General features: G+C 42.8%; 2 protein-coding genes across 6 annotated transcripts in view; one reads left to right on the top strand and one right to left on the bottom strand.

Annotated features, from left to right (window-relative positions):
• The window catches only part of NHLRC2 (NHL repeat containing 2), a 65,275-nt gene extending 56,060 nt beyond the window's left edge, over positions 1-9,215 (bottom strand). For both annotated transcript variants that reach the window (XM_074999116.1, XM_074999115.1), the window contains exons 1-2: positions 9,044-9,215; positions 1,365-1,517 (exon numbers count right to left, since the gene is read on the bottom strand). In XM_074999116.1, the coding sequence (XP_074855217.1) occupies positions 1,365-1,517; positions 9,044-9,209 (319 nt within the window). In that variant the 5' untranslated portion in view covers positions 9,210-9,215. The remainder of the gene's footprint in view (positions 1-1,364; positions 1,518-9,043) is intronic.
• Positions 9,216-9,529: 314 nt separating this feature from the next.
• Positions 9,530-12,803, top strand: part of DCLRE1A (DNA cross-link repair 1A) — a 29,205-nt gene continuing 25,931 nt past the window's right edge. The window contains exons 1-3 of one of the 4 annotated variants that reach the window (XM_074999119.1): positions 9,531-9,733; positions 10,372-10,428; positions 11,173-12,349. In XM_074999119.1, the coding sequence (XP_074855220.1) occupies positions 11,872-12,349 (478 nt within the window). In that variant the 5' untranslated portion in view covers positions 9,531-9,733; positions 10,372-10,428; positions 11,173-11,871. Of the gene's footprint in view, positions 9,734-10,371; positions 10,429-11,172; positions 12,350-12,803 lie in introns of all 4 variants that reach the window. The other 3 variants (XM_074999121.1, XM_074999118.1, XM_074999120.1) reach the window with 3 other exon arrangements.

The following is a 12,803-nucleotide window of genomic DNA, read 5'->3' on the forward strand; positions in this document are numbered from 1 at the left end:
CTTCTTCCTAATTTTTCTCTTCCGGAAGCCAGATCACATGGAAATATGCAATGAGGCACAGGATACTGCATTTCTGATCAGCTGTATTTGCATGCCCCTTCCAAAAGAGAGGGGCCATGTAGATGGAGTTTAAGAGTCAATGTCACATTGATAGAAGAATTAGGACTAGAAGTAGAAGAACAGATATACTATTCACAGAAATACCTGTGCTACTTTATACAGAACTTTTCACTTTATCCTTTGCTGTAACTTTGTAACAGCTCATCTCCCATGTGTCACTCCCCACTCACCCACCCCACCCCAAATAGAACTTGCTTCTCTTATAAATTGCTGTGTCCCTATTTCTTCACTGGCCACTTTTCAGCAACTTCTTGTATGTCAACCATTGTAGCAAATATTACATTTCTCTGAAATAATTGATAAAATCTTCAGGGCACAGAACTTTCTTTCTAAGTCTTCTTAAAAATGCTGTGTATATATATATTACACTATATAAATAACAATACTTCATGCAAAACTTGCTATGTTTTGTTACCTTAACTGAAGTAAACAATGTAATAAAGTTAAAAGCAAAAAATAATGAGAGGCAACAATGAGGGGAGAAGGTAAAACATACATATATAAACACATAATAAATCACAGTTTGTAACAAAGGCTATGTCTATGCTAGCCAAAAACTTCGAAATGGCCATTTCCAAGTTTACTAATGAAGCGCTGAAATACATATTCAGCGCCTCATTAGCATGTCGGCAGTCACGGCACTTTGAAATTGCCGTGACTCGCCGCTGCACAGCTCATCCAGAAGGGACTCCTCTTCAAAAGGACCCAGCAACTTTGAAATCCCCTTATTCCTATCTGCTGTTAGGAATTCAATAGTTGCCGGGGCCCTATTGAAAAGGAGCCCCATCTGGACGAGCCGCGCAGCGGCGAGCTGCAGCAATTTCAAAGTGCTGTGGCTGCTGGCATGCTAATTAGGCGCTGAATATGTATTTCAGCGCTTCATTAGTAAAATTCAAAATGGCCATTTGCATGGCCATTTCGAAGTTTTGGGCTAGTGCAGACCTAGCCATTGAGTAGCACCTTATTCTGCAAATAGCTCTATTCATGAGAGTAGCAGACTTGGACTTATAAGTAATATTGCTTTTCTAAATATACAGATGCAACAACTGCCAATTACCCCCTTTCAGAAGTATATGTAAGAGTACATACAGTCCTCCTTTTTTTTAGGCTACCACAGATTAGAAAGTACTTTTAGACACCACTGAAGTTGTGCCAAGTGTTTAGCAATCAGCAACAATATAACTCAGCTACTACACCTGTGACTGCCAAGAAATTCTACTCAAAGCCATGTAAAGCACTGATACCTTTATCACAGTATTTCTGCTCTAAAGCATGGAGGTCAGGCAGCAGATGCATACAGTTGATGCAGCAGTAAGTAAAAAAATCCAAAACCACCACTTTTCCACAAAGGTCTTTGTATAGAGAAATGGGACCTTCAGTGTTCAGCCACTCTAGATCTGAAATTTAGAAAACAGAGAAATTTTGTTGATTAAAAGAATAAAAAAAAAAAAGACTCAAATGACAGCATTCAACATTCTTCGTACATGTCACTAAAATTTAAAACATAATTTTCTATGCAAACAGGAAAGCAAGCCAAAAGTCTTACAGATGAAAACAGGCTTTCATGATCTAATTCTTTGTAATTAATTATTTAAAAGCAATATTAGCATGAAGGTAGATAGCTAATTTAGGCTAATTATAATTCTAATACACAGATAAATCGTAGAAACATTTATTGTTCTTTTAATATGATCTGAGAAACTCAACCACACGAGAAAATCACATAGATAATGTCTGTATTCACACCATCAATGCAACAGATACTTAGAAATAATTTATGTTAGTAAATTAAGCACCCTGCTGAACTTTGATGAGGTCGCCCTCCTTTCCCATTGACACAAAAGCATGGAAGAAAAGGTTGCAACACTAGACAAAAATGCCTTCATGACTAGATTGAGCATCAACAAGGGAAAGACCAAAACAATGAGGATCAACCAGTCCAATAACAACACCATCACACTGGGAGGGGATGACCTAGAAGATGTGAAACAGTTCACCTATTTGGGGAGTAAGTATTATGGGCAGAGACAGAGGAACGGACAAGTATATCAATGCCAGGATAAGAAAAGCAAGACTTTCAAGACTGCTTTTGAGACTCTTCATCCAATATGGAGGTTACAAACAATATCGAAGAAGACGAAACTGTGTATCTCAACACAAATGTGAAGAGTGTGCTCTTGTATGGATGCGAGATCTGGTGTAATAAAAAGTCTTCAAATCACAAGCTGCAGAAATTCATAAATAGATGCCTGAGGTACATCCTTCGCATCAAATGGCATGACTCTCACAAATGAGCAGCTTCAGAATAGAGCAGGACAAGAACCACTATACATTCAAATCAACAGAAGGAAGTGGGGATGGCTAAATCACACTCTCAGAAAACCATCATTCCGAATATTCTGTCAAGCTCTCACATGGAACTCACAAGCAAAAGGCAAAAGAGGAAGACCTCGGCAAATATGGAGATCTACTGAAATTGAGGGACAACAACTGGGGTACTCCTGGAGTCAACTAGAAGTCTTGAGATAGAGTAAAGAGGAGAAGACTTGTAGATGACCTATACTCCACTCGGACTACATCGGTTTATTTAAGTCAAGAACTTTGTTGTTAATGTCTTACAAAGATGCAAAATTTCAAACAAAAAGAATAGCACATTAACCTGTGTTATGTTTCTGTCTTTGTTCCCTCTTAAATTTTACTGTCACAATATAACTAACAGATATAAACATACCAGTTTGCACACACATTTCCAATAATCAAAGAACTATTATGCCAACAAGAAGTGATTTGCCCAAGGTCCTATGGGAAGTCAGTATAAAAGCTAGAAACAGAAATCCTCTCTCACGCTCATATGCCCTTTTAACAGTAGAAAATGCTTCTTCTGAAAATACTAAAGGCAAACATACAGGTGGGATTTTCAAACATGCGTAAGTGATTTAGAAGAATAAATTCTATTATACATATTTGAATGAGACTTAACCACTTCTGAAAATTACATTTTATGATTGTTTCAAGGGACTAGACTCTCACCAGCCCACAGACCCCAGGACAATCTTGCTATTGAAATCAATAGGAGTTGCGTGCTTCGCTTCAGGAGGGATAATGTCTTCACGATGGTGGTGGGTGGGAATTTGATGTTACAGAGAACAATCTTGACGGACCATTTAGCAGGTCTAGTGAAGACCTGTTAAACAACTGCCGATCACTTCCCCATCAACTCCAGGAGTCCAACACAATCAGATGAGTAAAAGGAACTGACAGGAGAATTACTTCTGTTGACCTAGCACAGTGTGAACCCTGTGCTAAGTAAATTTAAACTGTCAATTTGAGTTATACTACTAACCTTACTATCAGAGGGGTAGCCAAGTTAGTCAAAAACAATAAGAAGTCTGGTGGCACCTTATAGAATCACAGAATCACAGGGCTGGAAGGGACCTCAGGAGGTCATCTAGTCCAGCCCCCTGCCTCAAGCAGGATCAGCCCCTACTAAGTCACCTCTAAGTCTTCTCTTCTGTAAACTAAACAAGCCCAAATCCCTCAGCCTATCCTCACAGGCCTTGTGCTCCAGACCCTTAATCATTTTTGTTGCCCTTCGTGAACCTGCTCCAGCAAATCCACATCCTTTTTATACTGGGGGACCCAAAACTGGACACAATATTCCAGATGTGGCCTCACCAGTGCCGAATAGAGGAATAACTACTTCTCTAGATCTGCTTGAAATGCTCCTCCTAATGCACCCCAGTATGCCATTAGCTTTCTCTGCTACAAGGGCACACTGTTTACTCATATCCAGCCTTTCATCCACCATAACCCCTAGGTCCCTTTCCATCGTACTGCTGCTGAGCCATTCGGTCCCCAGCCTGTAACAATGTTTGGGATTCTTCCGCTCCAGGTGCAGGACTCTACACTTCTCCTTATTGAACCGCATCAGATTTCTTTTGGCCCTGTCCTCCAATTTATCCAGGTCACTCTGGATTCTCTCCCTACCCTCCAACGTATCTACCTCTCCCCCTAGTTTTTGTGTCATCCGCAAACTTGCTGAGGGTGCAACCCAGTCCCTCATCCAGGTCATTAATAAAGATGTTGAATAACACTGGCCCCAGAACCTAGCCTTGCGGCACTCCGCTTGAAACAGACCGCCATCCAGATATTGAGCCACTGACCACTACCCGTTGGGCCCGACCATCAAGCCAGCTTTCTATCCATCTTATAGTCCAAGGATCCAATCCATATCTCCTTAACTTATGGACAAGAATGTTGTGGGAGACCATATCAAAAGCCTTGCTGAAGTCAAGGTATATCACATCCACTGACTTCCCCATGTCCACAGAGCTTGTTACCTCGTCATAGAAGCTAATCAGATTGTTCAGGCAGGACTTGCCCCTGGTGAATCCATGTTGGCTACTTTTGATCACTTTCCCCTCTTCCAAGTGCTTCAAAATGGATTCCTTGAGGATTCCCTCCATTATTTTCCCAGGGATTGAGGTAAGGCTGATGGGTCTATAGTCTCCTGGATTGTCCTTCTTCCTTTATAGACTAAAAGATATTTTGGAGCATAAGCTTTCGTGGGCAAAGATGAGACTCATGCATCTGACAAAGCGAGCCTTTGCCCACAAAAGCTTATGCTCCAAAAATATCTGTTAGTCTGTAAGGTGCAACAGGACTTCTCTTAAAACATAAGTTAAAAATTGCACAGTTTAGATTGACTTGTCCCTGGAGTGAAGACCTGCTCCAAAAGGAAGATTGGGCCTTAGGTATAGATGCATTATAAAGGTAATGTTAATGGCACTTATTCCCAGAAGTTAAGAATAATTTATTTACAATACCAGATTATTTTAAAAAAAAATCCAGAAGAAAGAGATTTACACTTTACGGCATTTCTCCTTCTCTCACTAAAGTGTCTTTCATGAAATGGATACAAATATGCAAAGAATATAAAAAATTGGCTCTTTGGGCTGCTTTCCAGGCCCTGACAAAAAGCATGGGGGGAGCAGGATTTACTTATGAGTAACTAGCTCAAGGTAAACTTGCACATAAGCTGAGAATGGAATCCAACAATCCTTAATCTAGGTAGCAGCTCATATTTCCTCATTAATCACAAATCAAATTAACTCGCATAGTGGATCATTGCATTTTAATCTATCTAAAACTGCTTTTTAAATTTTATAATTTAGGCCTCAATCCTACAAAATGGCTTTACGTGACTGGACCCGTATCACTCCAGAAAGCCCGAGCCTGCACGGCTCTGTGTAGCTAAACCCTCTTGCATAAAAGGAAGCACGGAAAAAGATATGGAGGCATATCTGTGAAAACTGACACCCTGGCATGTAAGACTGGTATTTCTGACTTGGTAGGCGCAGTGTATACAACTTAATAGAGATCAGAGAAGACAAGAAGTGAGAGAACTGTTGTGAACAGCCTTTACATTGAGAACAAGAACTTGATACAATGTAACAGGGAAGTGCAGGAAGGATTCAGTGAGGTGGTCACCATAATCTACAAGGACAAAGTGATATTCTGAAGATAAAAACAAGCAGGCCTTTCATGAATAATAAAACTGGTAATAAAACTTCCTTACTCTTATTTTGTTTTAAAGAAGCCCACTTCCCAATCAAAGATCTGGGAAAGGCTGGGGATAATTTGTCAAACTGTTTTAAAACATAGGGAGGGAAATGTGGTAATAGTGAGCGGGAGAGAAGGGAATCCCTAAAACAGGACCTTAAATTATACAGACAAAATTCTCCTTTCAAAGTTGAACAAAAGATGGTTTGATATTTGCTCTCCTTACATGAGTGCTTCCATTGACAATAGCAATTGTGAACATCTGCCATAGAAACTGAAATAAGGAATTTTGCTTTAGTTTGGTCTGAGATGGACAGGCATTAAGGGGTTTTCATTTAAATACTGAAAACAGAATATCAGGGCATGAAAGGGACATCATCAGGGTTTGAGACAAATCCTGTAGCTGTTCTTAAATCCATTTTAGAAATACTGTAAAAACCATGTTACCTGGCACTTGGACAAGAGGCACAGTCTGTTAGTTGGCACTTGGGGCTGGCTGCCAGGCTGGGGCCAGTGGCAGTACAGGGATGGCTCCCTTACCTGGGGACAGCAGCAGCATGGAAGGGCAGCCACCTGGCTGACTGGAAAGGGCTGGCAGGAGCGGGGCTGGCCCTTCCCCCCAGCCCTCAGCTGAGTCATTTGAGTAACCAGAAATTTTGATTACCCAGCAACCCTGTTCCCCAGACAAGTTTCTACTACGTTAAAGTATTTGTGTGGACAAGTAAAAGCCTAAAAGTCTACATAATGCTAAGTTGTGGTGGAGTTATTTCTTTAAGGTTCCCTATTATATAATTGGTAAATTATAGCTTTGCATATGAGGAACAGCAGCATTTTTCAAAAGCTTAGGAGTCAAAATACTACTAGACATCCAGAAAATAAAAGTTAAAGAAACTCCAACAATAACTAGCATAAAGAATATACGTGGTTAGAATAAGTGGTTGGGAATAATCAGTTTTCAGAAAGAAAGAGGCAAATATCGAGGTCCCTCAAGGATCTGTACTGGGACCTGTGCTCTTCAACATGTACTCAACCTACAAAAAAGGTAAACGAGTGAGATAACAAATTTGCCAGTGCTTTATAAGAATGTAAGAACAGCCATACTGTGTCAGACCAAAAACCTCATCCAGTCCAGTATCCTGTCTTCTGAGGCCGTTTCTACACAGGCCGCTTTCTTCAAAATTGGCATGGTAATACACATCCCGAAATATGCTAATGAGGTGTGGATGCAAATTCCCCATGCCTCATTAGCATATGGTCACGTGATTTGGAGTCTGGAAGACTGTTCTTCCGGACTCCAAAACGCCGTTTAGAAGCGCAGCCCCCCAGTGGGTCTTCTGGAAGGAAGTCCTTCTTCCGGAGGCCCCGGCTTCCCAAAAATTTTCAGGAAGAAGGGCCTCCGGAAGAAGGACTTCCTTCTGGAAGACCCCCCTGGGGCCGCGCTTCTAAACGGCTTTTTGGAGTCTGGAAGAACAGTCTTCCGGACTCCAAATCACGTGACCGTATGCTAATGAGGCACGGGGAATTTGCATCCACACCTCATTAGCATATTTCGGGATGTATATTACCATGCCAATTTTGAAGAAAGTGGCCTGTGTAGAAACGGCCTGACAGGGGCCAATGCCAGGTGTCAGAGAGGGAATGACAGAACAAGTAATCAAGTGATCAATCCCCTATCACCCATTCCCAGGCTCTGATGACCAGAGGCTAGGGACACTGTCCCTATCCATCCTCACTAACAGCCATCGATGAACATATATTCCATTAATTTATGTGGTTATTTTTGGAGCCAAGGATAGCCTTGACTTTCATTACAATCTCTGACAAAGCGTTCCAAAATTTGACTGTACATTACATGAAGAAATACTTCCTTTTATTTGTTTTAAGCCTGCCGCCCACTAAATTCATTTAGCATCCCTTAATCCTTGTGTTATAAGAAGGAGCAAATAACACTTCCTTACCTACTTCCATTATATCAATCATGGTTTTACAGACCTCAATCACATGCCCCCTTAGCCATTTATTTTCTAGGTGAAAAAGTCCTAGCTTTATTATTGTCTCTTCATACAAAAGACGTTCCATACCCCTAATCTTTTCTGTTACTTTTTTCTGAACCTGAGCCAATTCCAGTATATCTTTTTTTGAGATGGGGCAACAACATCTTGATACAATAGTGCAGATACGAGCACACCATGTTTTTACAAAATTACCCAAGATATTTAAGTTCAAAACAGACTGTGAGGTGGTACAACGGGATCTAACAACTGGTGAGTGGGCAACAAAATGACAGATGAAATTCAGTGCTGATAAATGCAAAGTAATGCACATTGGAAAACATAATCCCCACTACACATATAAAATGATGGTACCTAAATGAGCTGTTACTACTCAGGCAAGAGATCTTGGGAATCTGTGTGACTAGCTCTCTGAAAACTTTTACTCAGTGTACCAGCAATCAAAGAAGCTACTGGAGTACGCCACTACATGGGATAGTGAACTGCACCAGTAGATGTTAGCCTTTTTGGCTTTTTTTTTTTTTTTGGTCTTTAAAGTCCTACATGACTGCTGTTTTGTTTCAATATACACTAACACAGTCCTTGCCTCTCTGTTACTCACAGATGTGTGATAGCGACAGAGAGATAGCAGTGTTAATCTGCATTTTATCAAAACAAAAAAGCAGTCATGTAGTATTTTAAATACTAATAAAATCTGAAGAAGTTGGTCTGTCCCACACAAGCTCATCACCTAATAAATTATTTTGCTAGTGTTTAAAGTGCTACATGACTGCTTTTTTTTGTATTTTGATAATAGATGTGTGGTTACACTGGTCCCATGCGTTATTATCACAAAGCAGTGGCATTGTGTTTTCGTAACTTTTTGCTGTTGGAGATTTGTCTTTATTCTATGGATAGGAAAAAGGAGATCAGGGCATCAAGGTAAACTGCTCACTATCAAAAAAAAAGAAAAAAGGACGTAACTCGGAGAAATGGGATGAATGCTCAAAGAAATTCCCGTCATCCAGCTCTGTGCCACACAGGCTCACACTCCACCCCTCCCTCCTCGAGAATACAGAAAGGAGTTAAAGACGAGAGTAGCACTCGGGGCTTCCTGTCTCCGAGTCCTCCACACGCAGACAATGAATCACAGTAACGGCTTGTCTCAGCCCAGCTCTCTAGGGGCGCTTAAGAGTCCCATGGTGGCCAGTGCTAAAGGCAACTTGGGGCGAGGGAATGAGTATGTAAAGCTGACAACGACTCAGAACTGCTTATCGGGCTAGAGTACGTGTCGCTGTCACCCGTCCCCAACCTCCCCTCTCACTTCACCATAGCAACAGCCCCCGGCCCTGGCCCCACCCGTCACCCACCTCCTCCAAAGTCGGGGACCTTGAGGTCTTGCTCCCACTTGTCCACCTTCCTCAGGTGCTGGTAGACCAGGTTCTCCTTCTCCTGAGGGGTGACAGCGTCCAGTAGGGCGTACTCCAGCTGGGTCTGGGCCGGTAGGAGCCCAGGCAGACCACCACCCGCCGCCATGTTGTCTCCCTGACCGGCCCGCGCTTGCGAAACACACACTGTTTATTGGCCTACCATTTTTCTTCGACATATTCGACTTCCACATTTTCCATTTCTTCGAATGATGGGAAAAAGAACCAACGAGAGCTTCCTATTTAAATTTTATTTGAAATAATAAAATTTCATATATTTTAAAGCAAGACTAGTGTTTAATTTTGGAAAATATAAAACATCCTTGACGTTCACGGTAGCATATTCGTCAAAGAAAGAAATCCGAGAGTGGGGTAGTTTTGTATCAGCAGATTCGACGCAAAGCTTTTGTTCAGTCAGTTGTTGACAAAAAAGAGAAAGGCAACGTCAACAAAGCAAGGATTAAAACGACTTCGAATATGACTACTGAGTCGTCGTCTCTCTTCGCTAAGGGTGGGAAGTGGTATGGAATGTGCGGCAGCGGATAGGACGACGCTGCCGGGAGCCGGTGGCGGGAGGGCGTGGAAGGTCTGTTGCTGTTGTAGCTGGTGTGTGAGAGGAGAGTTCTTGGCCGGGTGAGAGAGGCGAGAACCGGGGCGGAGGTGGCCCCTTCCCGGGGTACCAGGCGGTGCTTTGGATCTCTGTCCATTGTGGGGGTGGGGAGGCCTTTGGCAAAGGGGGCTGTGCCAGGGCACCAGGCACCCCCATATTAGAGGCAGATTAAGAGGTATTGGGCCCCAGCCGCCCCCAACCGTTGCCCCCGGCCCCAGGGTTGCCAGAACGGGCGGAGAGGTCCTACTGGGGCAGCCAACTCTGACTGAAGCTATTCCAGACGATTCTCCGCACCCACCCCCCAGCATTGACATGGTGTCGTTTTCTGAAAGTAGCCTGTTCAAATCCCCAGGGATGCTTTAGAGCGGCACTGGCAGATTAATGCTGATTCTGGGAGACTCCAGGGCAGTCTTGGGCAGTTGGCAAACTTAGGTCATCCGCGCCCGCTTTCTGACATGGACGTAATAGTGCCTGGCAGTCACGGAGTAATGGATGTATGAGCATAGGTTGGGGGCAACTGCAAACTTGAGGTTAGAGGAAACAGGAGGATTAGCTTGCACATAGATGTAGATTCCAGGGGTGTTCTGGGGCTGCAGCACCTAGGGGAAAATAGTTGCCAGCTTTCCCTGTTTGCCAACTGGTATCTCTTGTCCATCAATAGGTCCACTGATGACCTCCTCCTCCTTCCTCCCAGCACCTCCCACCTGTACTGTGGCCAGTAAGTTCCATGAGGGAGTGGTAGGAGTGTGTGCTTGAGAGGATAAGGGATAGGACTGGGAAGACATGGGATGAGGCATGGGGCAGGTCAACCCCCCTGCAAGAGAGGGAGTCAGTACCAGTGATCTTGTCAGCAGGAGCTGGGTGCAGGCATGGAGCAAGCTGAGGTGGAATGTGATAGTGTCTGAGGCCAAGCCAGTAACAGCAGGAGGTGCACAGGAGGATTCCTCACTGGCTGTGACTTTCCTGGGTCTCCCTGCCACCTTCTTGGACAGACAGAGCTCCCTTTCCCCACAGAGCATGTCAGCAGGTTCTGGGGTGGGGGCAGGAGGCCAGAGTGGGACACTTTAGTGGTGCACTAGCAGTAGTGTGTCTGTTGGGGAGATTACATAGGGTGAGAGATGCTGTTTGTCACTCTGTCTCATGCTCAGGATATAAGAATAGTCTGCAATTTGCCATAGCATCACAGATTCCCAGATTCTTAACACTGCCGTCTCTGGCTTCTGGCCTAGCCAGGAAATGGGACCTTAAGGCTAAGAGGCATGGCAGGGCCCCGGTTCCAGTGCGTTGGTCTACCCAGGTTCTGATGCTCTTGTGGGGGATACACAAATTGACTGAGGCCTATGGACTCATGTGTTAATCCACTGCTGATTAGAAGATTTGTTGAATATATGCAAGAGTACGCCCATTCCCCCTCAGATGAAGAAATGTCCTGATTTTTCACACTTGCTATTTGGTCCCCTAGGTTTTCCAGACCCTCCTACCCCCAGCTCGCCAGTCTTGGCTGGGAGGGAAGATGTCTCCTTCCACTGGGTCATCTTGTAGATTCTTTGACACAGCAGAATGCTGTTGTGTCTTGTGAATGAACCAAAACCAAGGCCTGATCCCAGTCCTGTTAAAATCAATGGAAGATCTTCCACTGACTCCATCAGAGTTGGATCTGCTTCATAAAGCTATTTAGTCTGTCATCTCATTCTTACTTTTTGTTCTATGTTCAATTAAAATCTCACTTGTTTTCAGTATCCCGCTTTTGAAGCCCTTGAAGCAATCTCTGTCAGATGTGCATTTGAAGCCTCTAACCTGACTTTCCAGATACAGTAATTATCTGCAGGGCTTCAGTGCAAGAACTTTAATTTCAGAATATGACTTCTTTCACAAATAAGTACACTTATGATCCACTTTGATTTGATTTAACAATAGCATTACAAATACAAAGCCTACTGCTGAGTACTCTTCAAACTAGAGCTCATGGCATTTCAAACCCATCTGTGGTGGACATGCAGTTTGTGATCCAATGTCATATTTCAAATGGCATTCAAGTGCCTTTCAGCTTCACATCTAGGGAAAGAAAAAAGAAAAAAACATTAAAAACTATCTCCAGACTTAGGAACATTGAAACATTATTGCTTAAGGCCAAGGAAAATATTTTGTGTGTTGTTTTGCCATGTCTGAAAATGCCCAGTTGGAAGAAGATATTTGGGAGTACAAATCCATTCGAAAACCAAAATCAGCATATCCAGATAATAATTGGGTGAACATCTCTACACCCATGCAGAAAGCAAATGATGGGAATTGCAAATCAAGACAAAGTGGAGGTAGGAATAATAAAAAATCATTTGAAAACCAGGACAAGTCTAAGAAAAGTAAACAAGGACCAAGACAGAAAGGTATTCAACCACTTGTAACACCTGCTCAGAACTTAAATCTAGCTAAAGACGACCATATTGGGCAGTCTGTGGAAAGCATAACTACGCCAGTAAAGCGAAGCAGGGCGTGTAGCAAAAAACAAACTCCACCAAATGCAAGACCAGTTTATGAAGGATATTGCCCAAGCTGCCAGATGCCTTTCTCCTTATTGTTAGCCCAGACACCTCGGTGGCATGTTACTGAATGTTTGGATACACCAAGATCCATTGAAAAAGGTAAGGCTCTAGTGAGGAGAAATAGTCCAAATTTCAAATAGATTGTAAAGGTTATCCAAAGAAAATTGTTTGAAACTTCAGTTAGATATGGTAGAGAATTTGTAGTATGGTCGGAATGACTATTACATTTTATCGGAGGGGGTAACCGTGTTAGTCTGGATCTGTAACAGCAACGAAGGGTCCTGTGGCACCTTATAGACTAATAGAAAAGTTTGAGCATGAGCTTTTGTGAGTCTGTGCTCACGAAAACTCATGCTCAAAACTTTTCTGTTAGTCTGTAAGGTGCCACAGGACCCTTCGTTGCTATTACATTTTAGTAAGTCGTTGTTTGTCAAATCTGAAGTTCTCTGATCTTTCTTTCAGAAGCACTGATATAGATTAAAGGTCCAGTCCTTCAAGGTGCACACTCCCTCCTGGAGGTGTTGCACTCAATTCTCATTGGGTTGAAATAAGA

Source organism: Carettochelys insculpta, chromosome 7 (assembly GCF_033958435.1).
Source record: "Carettochelys insculpta isolate YL-2023 chromosome 7, ASM3395843v1, whole genome shotgun sequence".
Taxonomy (NCBI): domain Eukaryota; kingdom Metazoa; phylum Chordata; order Testudines; family Carettochelyidae; genus Carettochelys; species Carettochelys insculpta.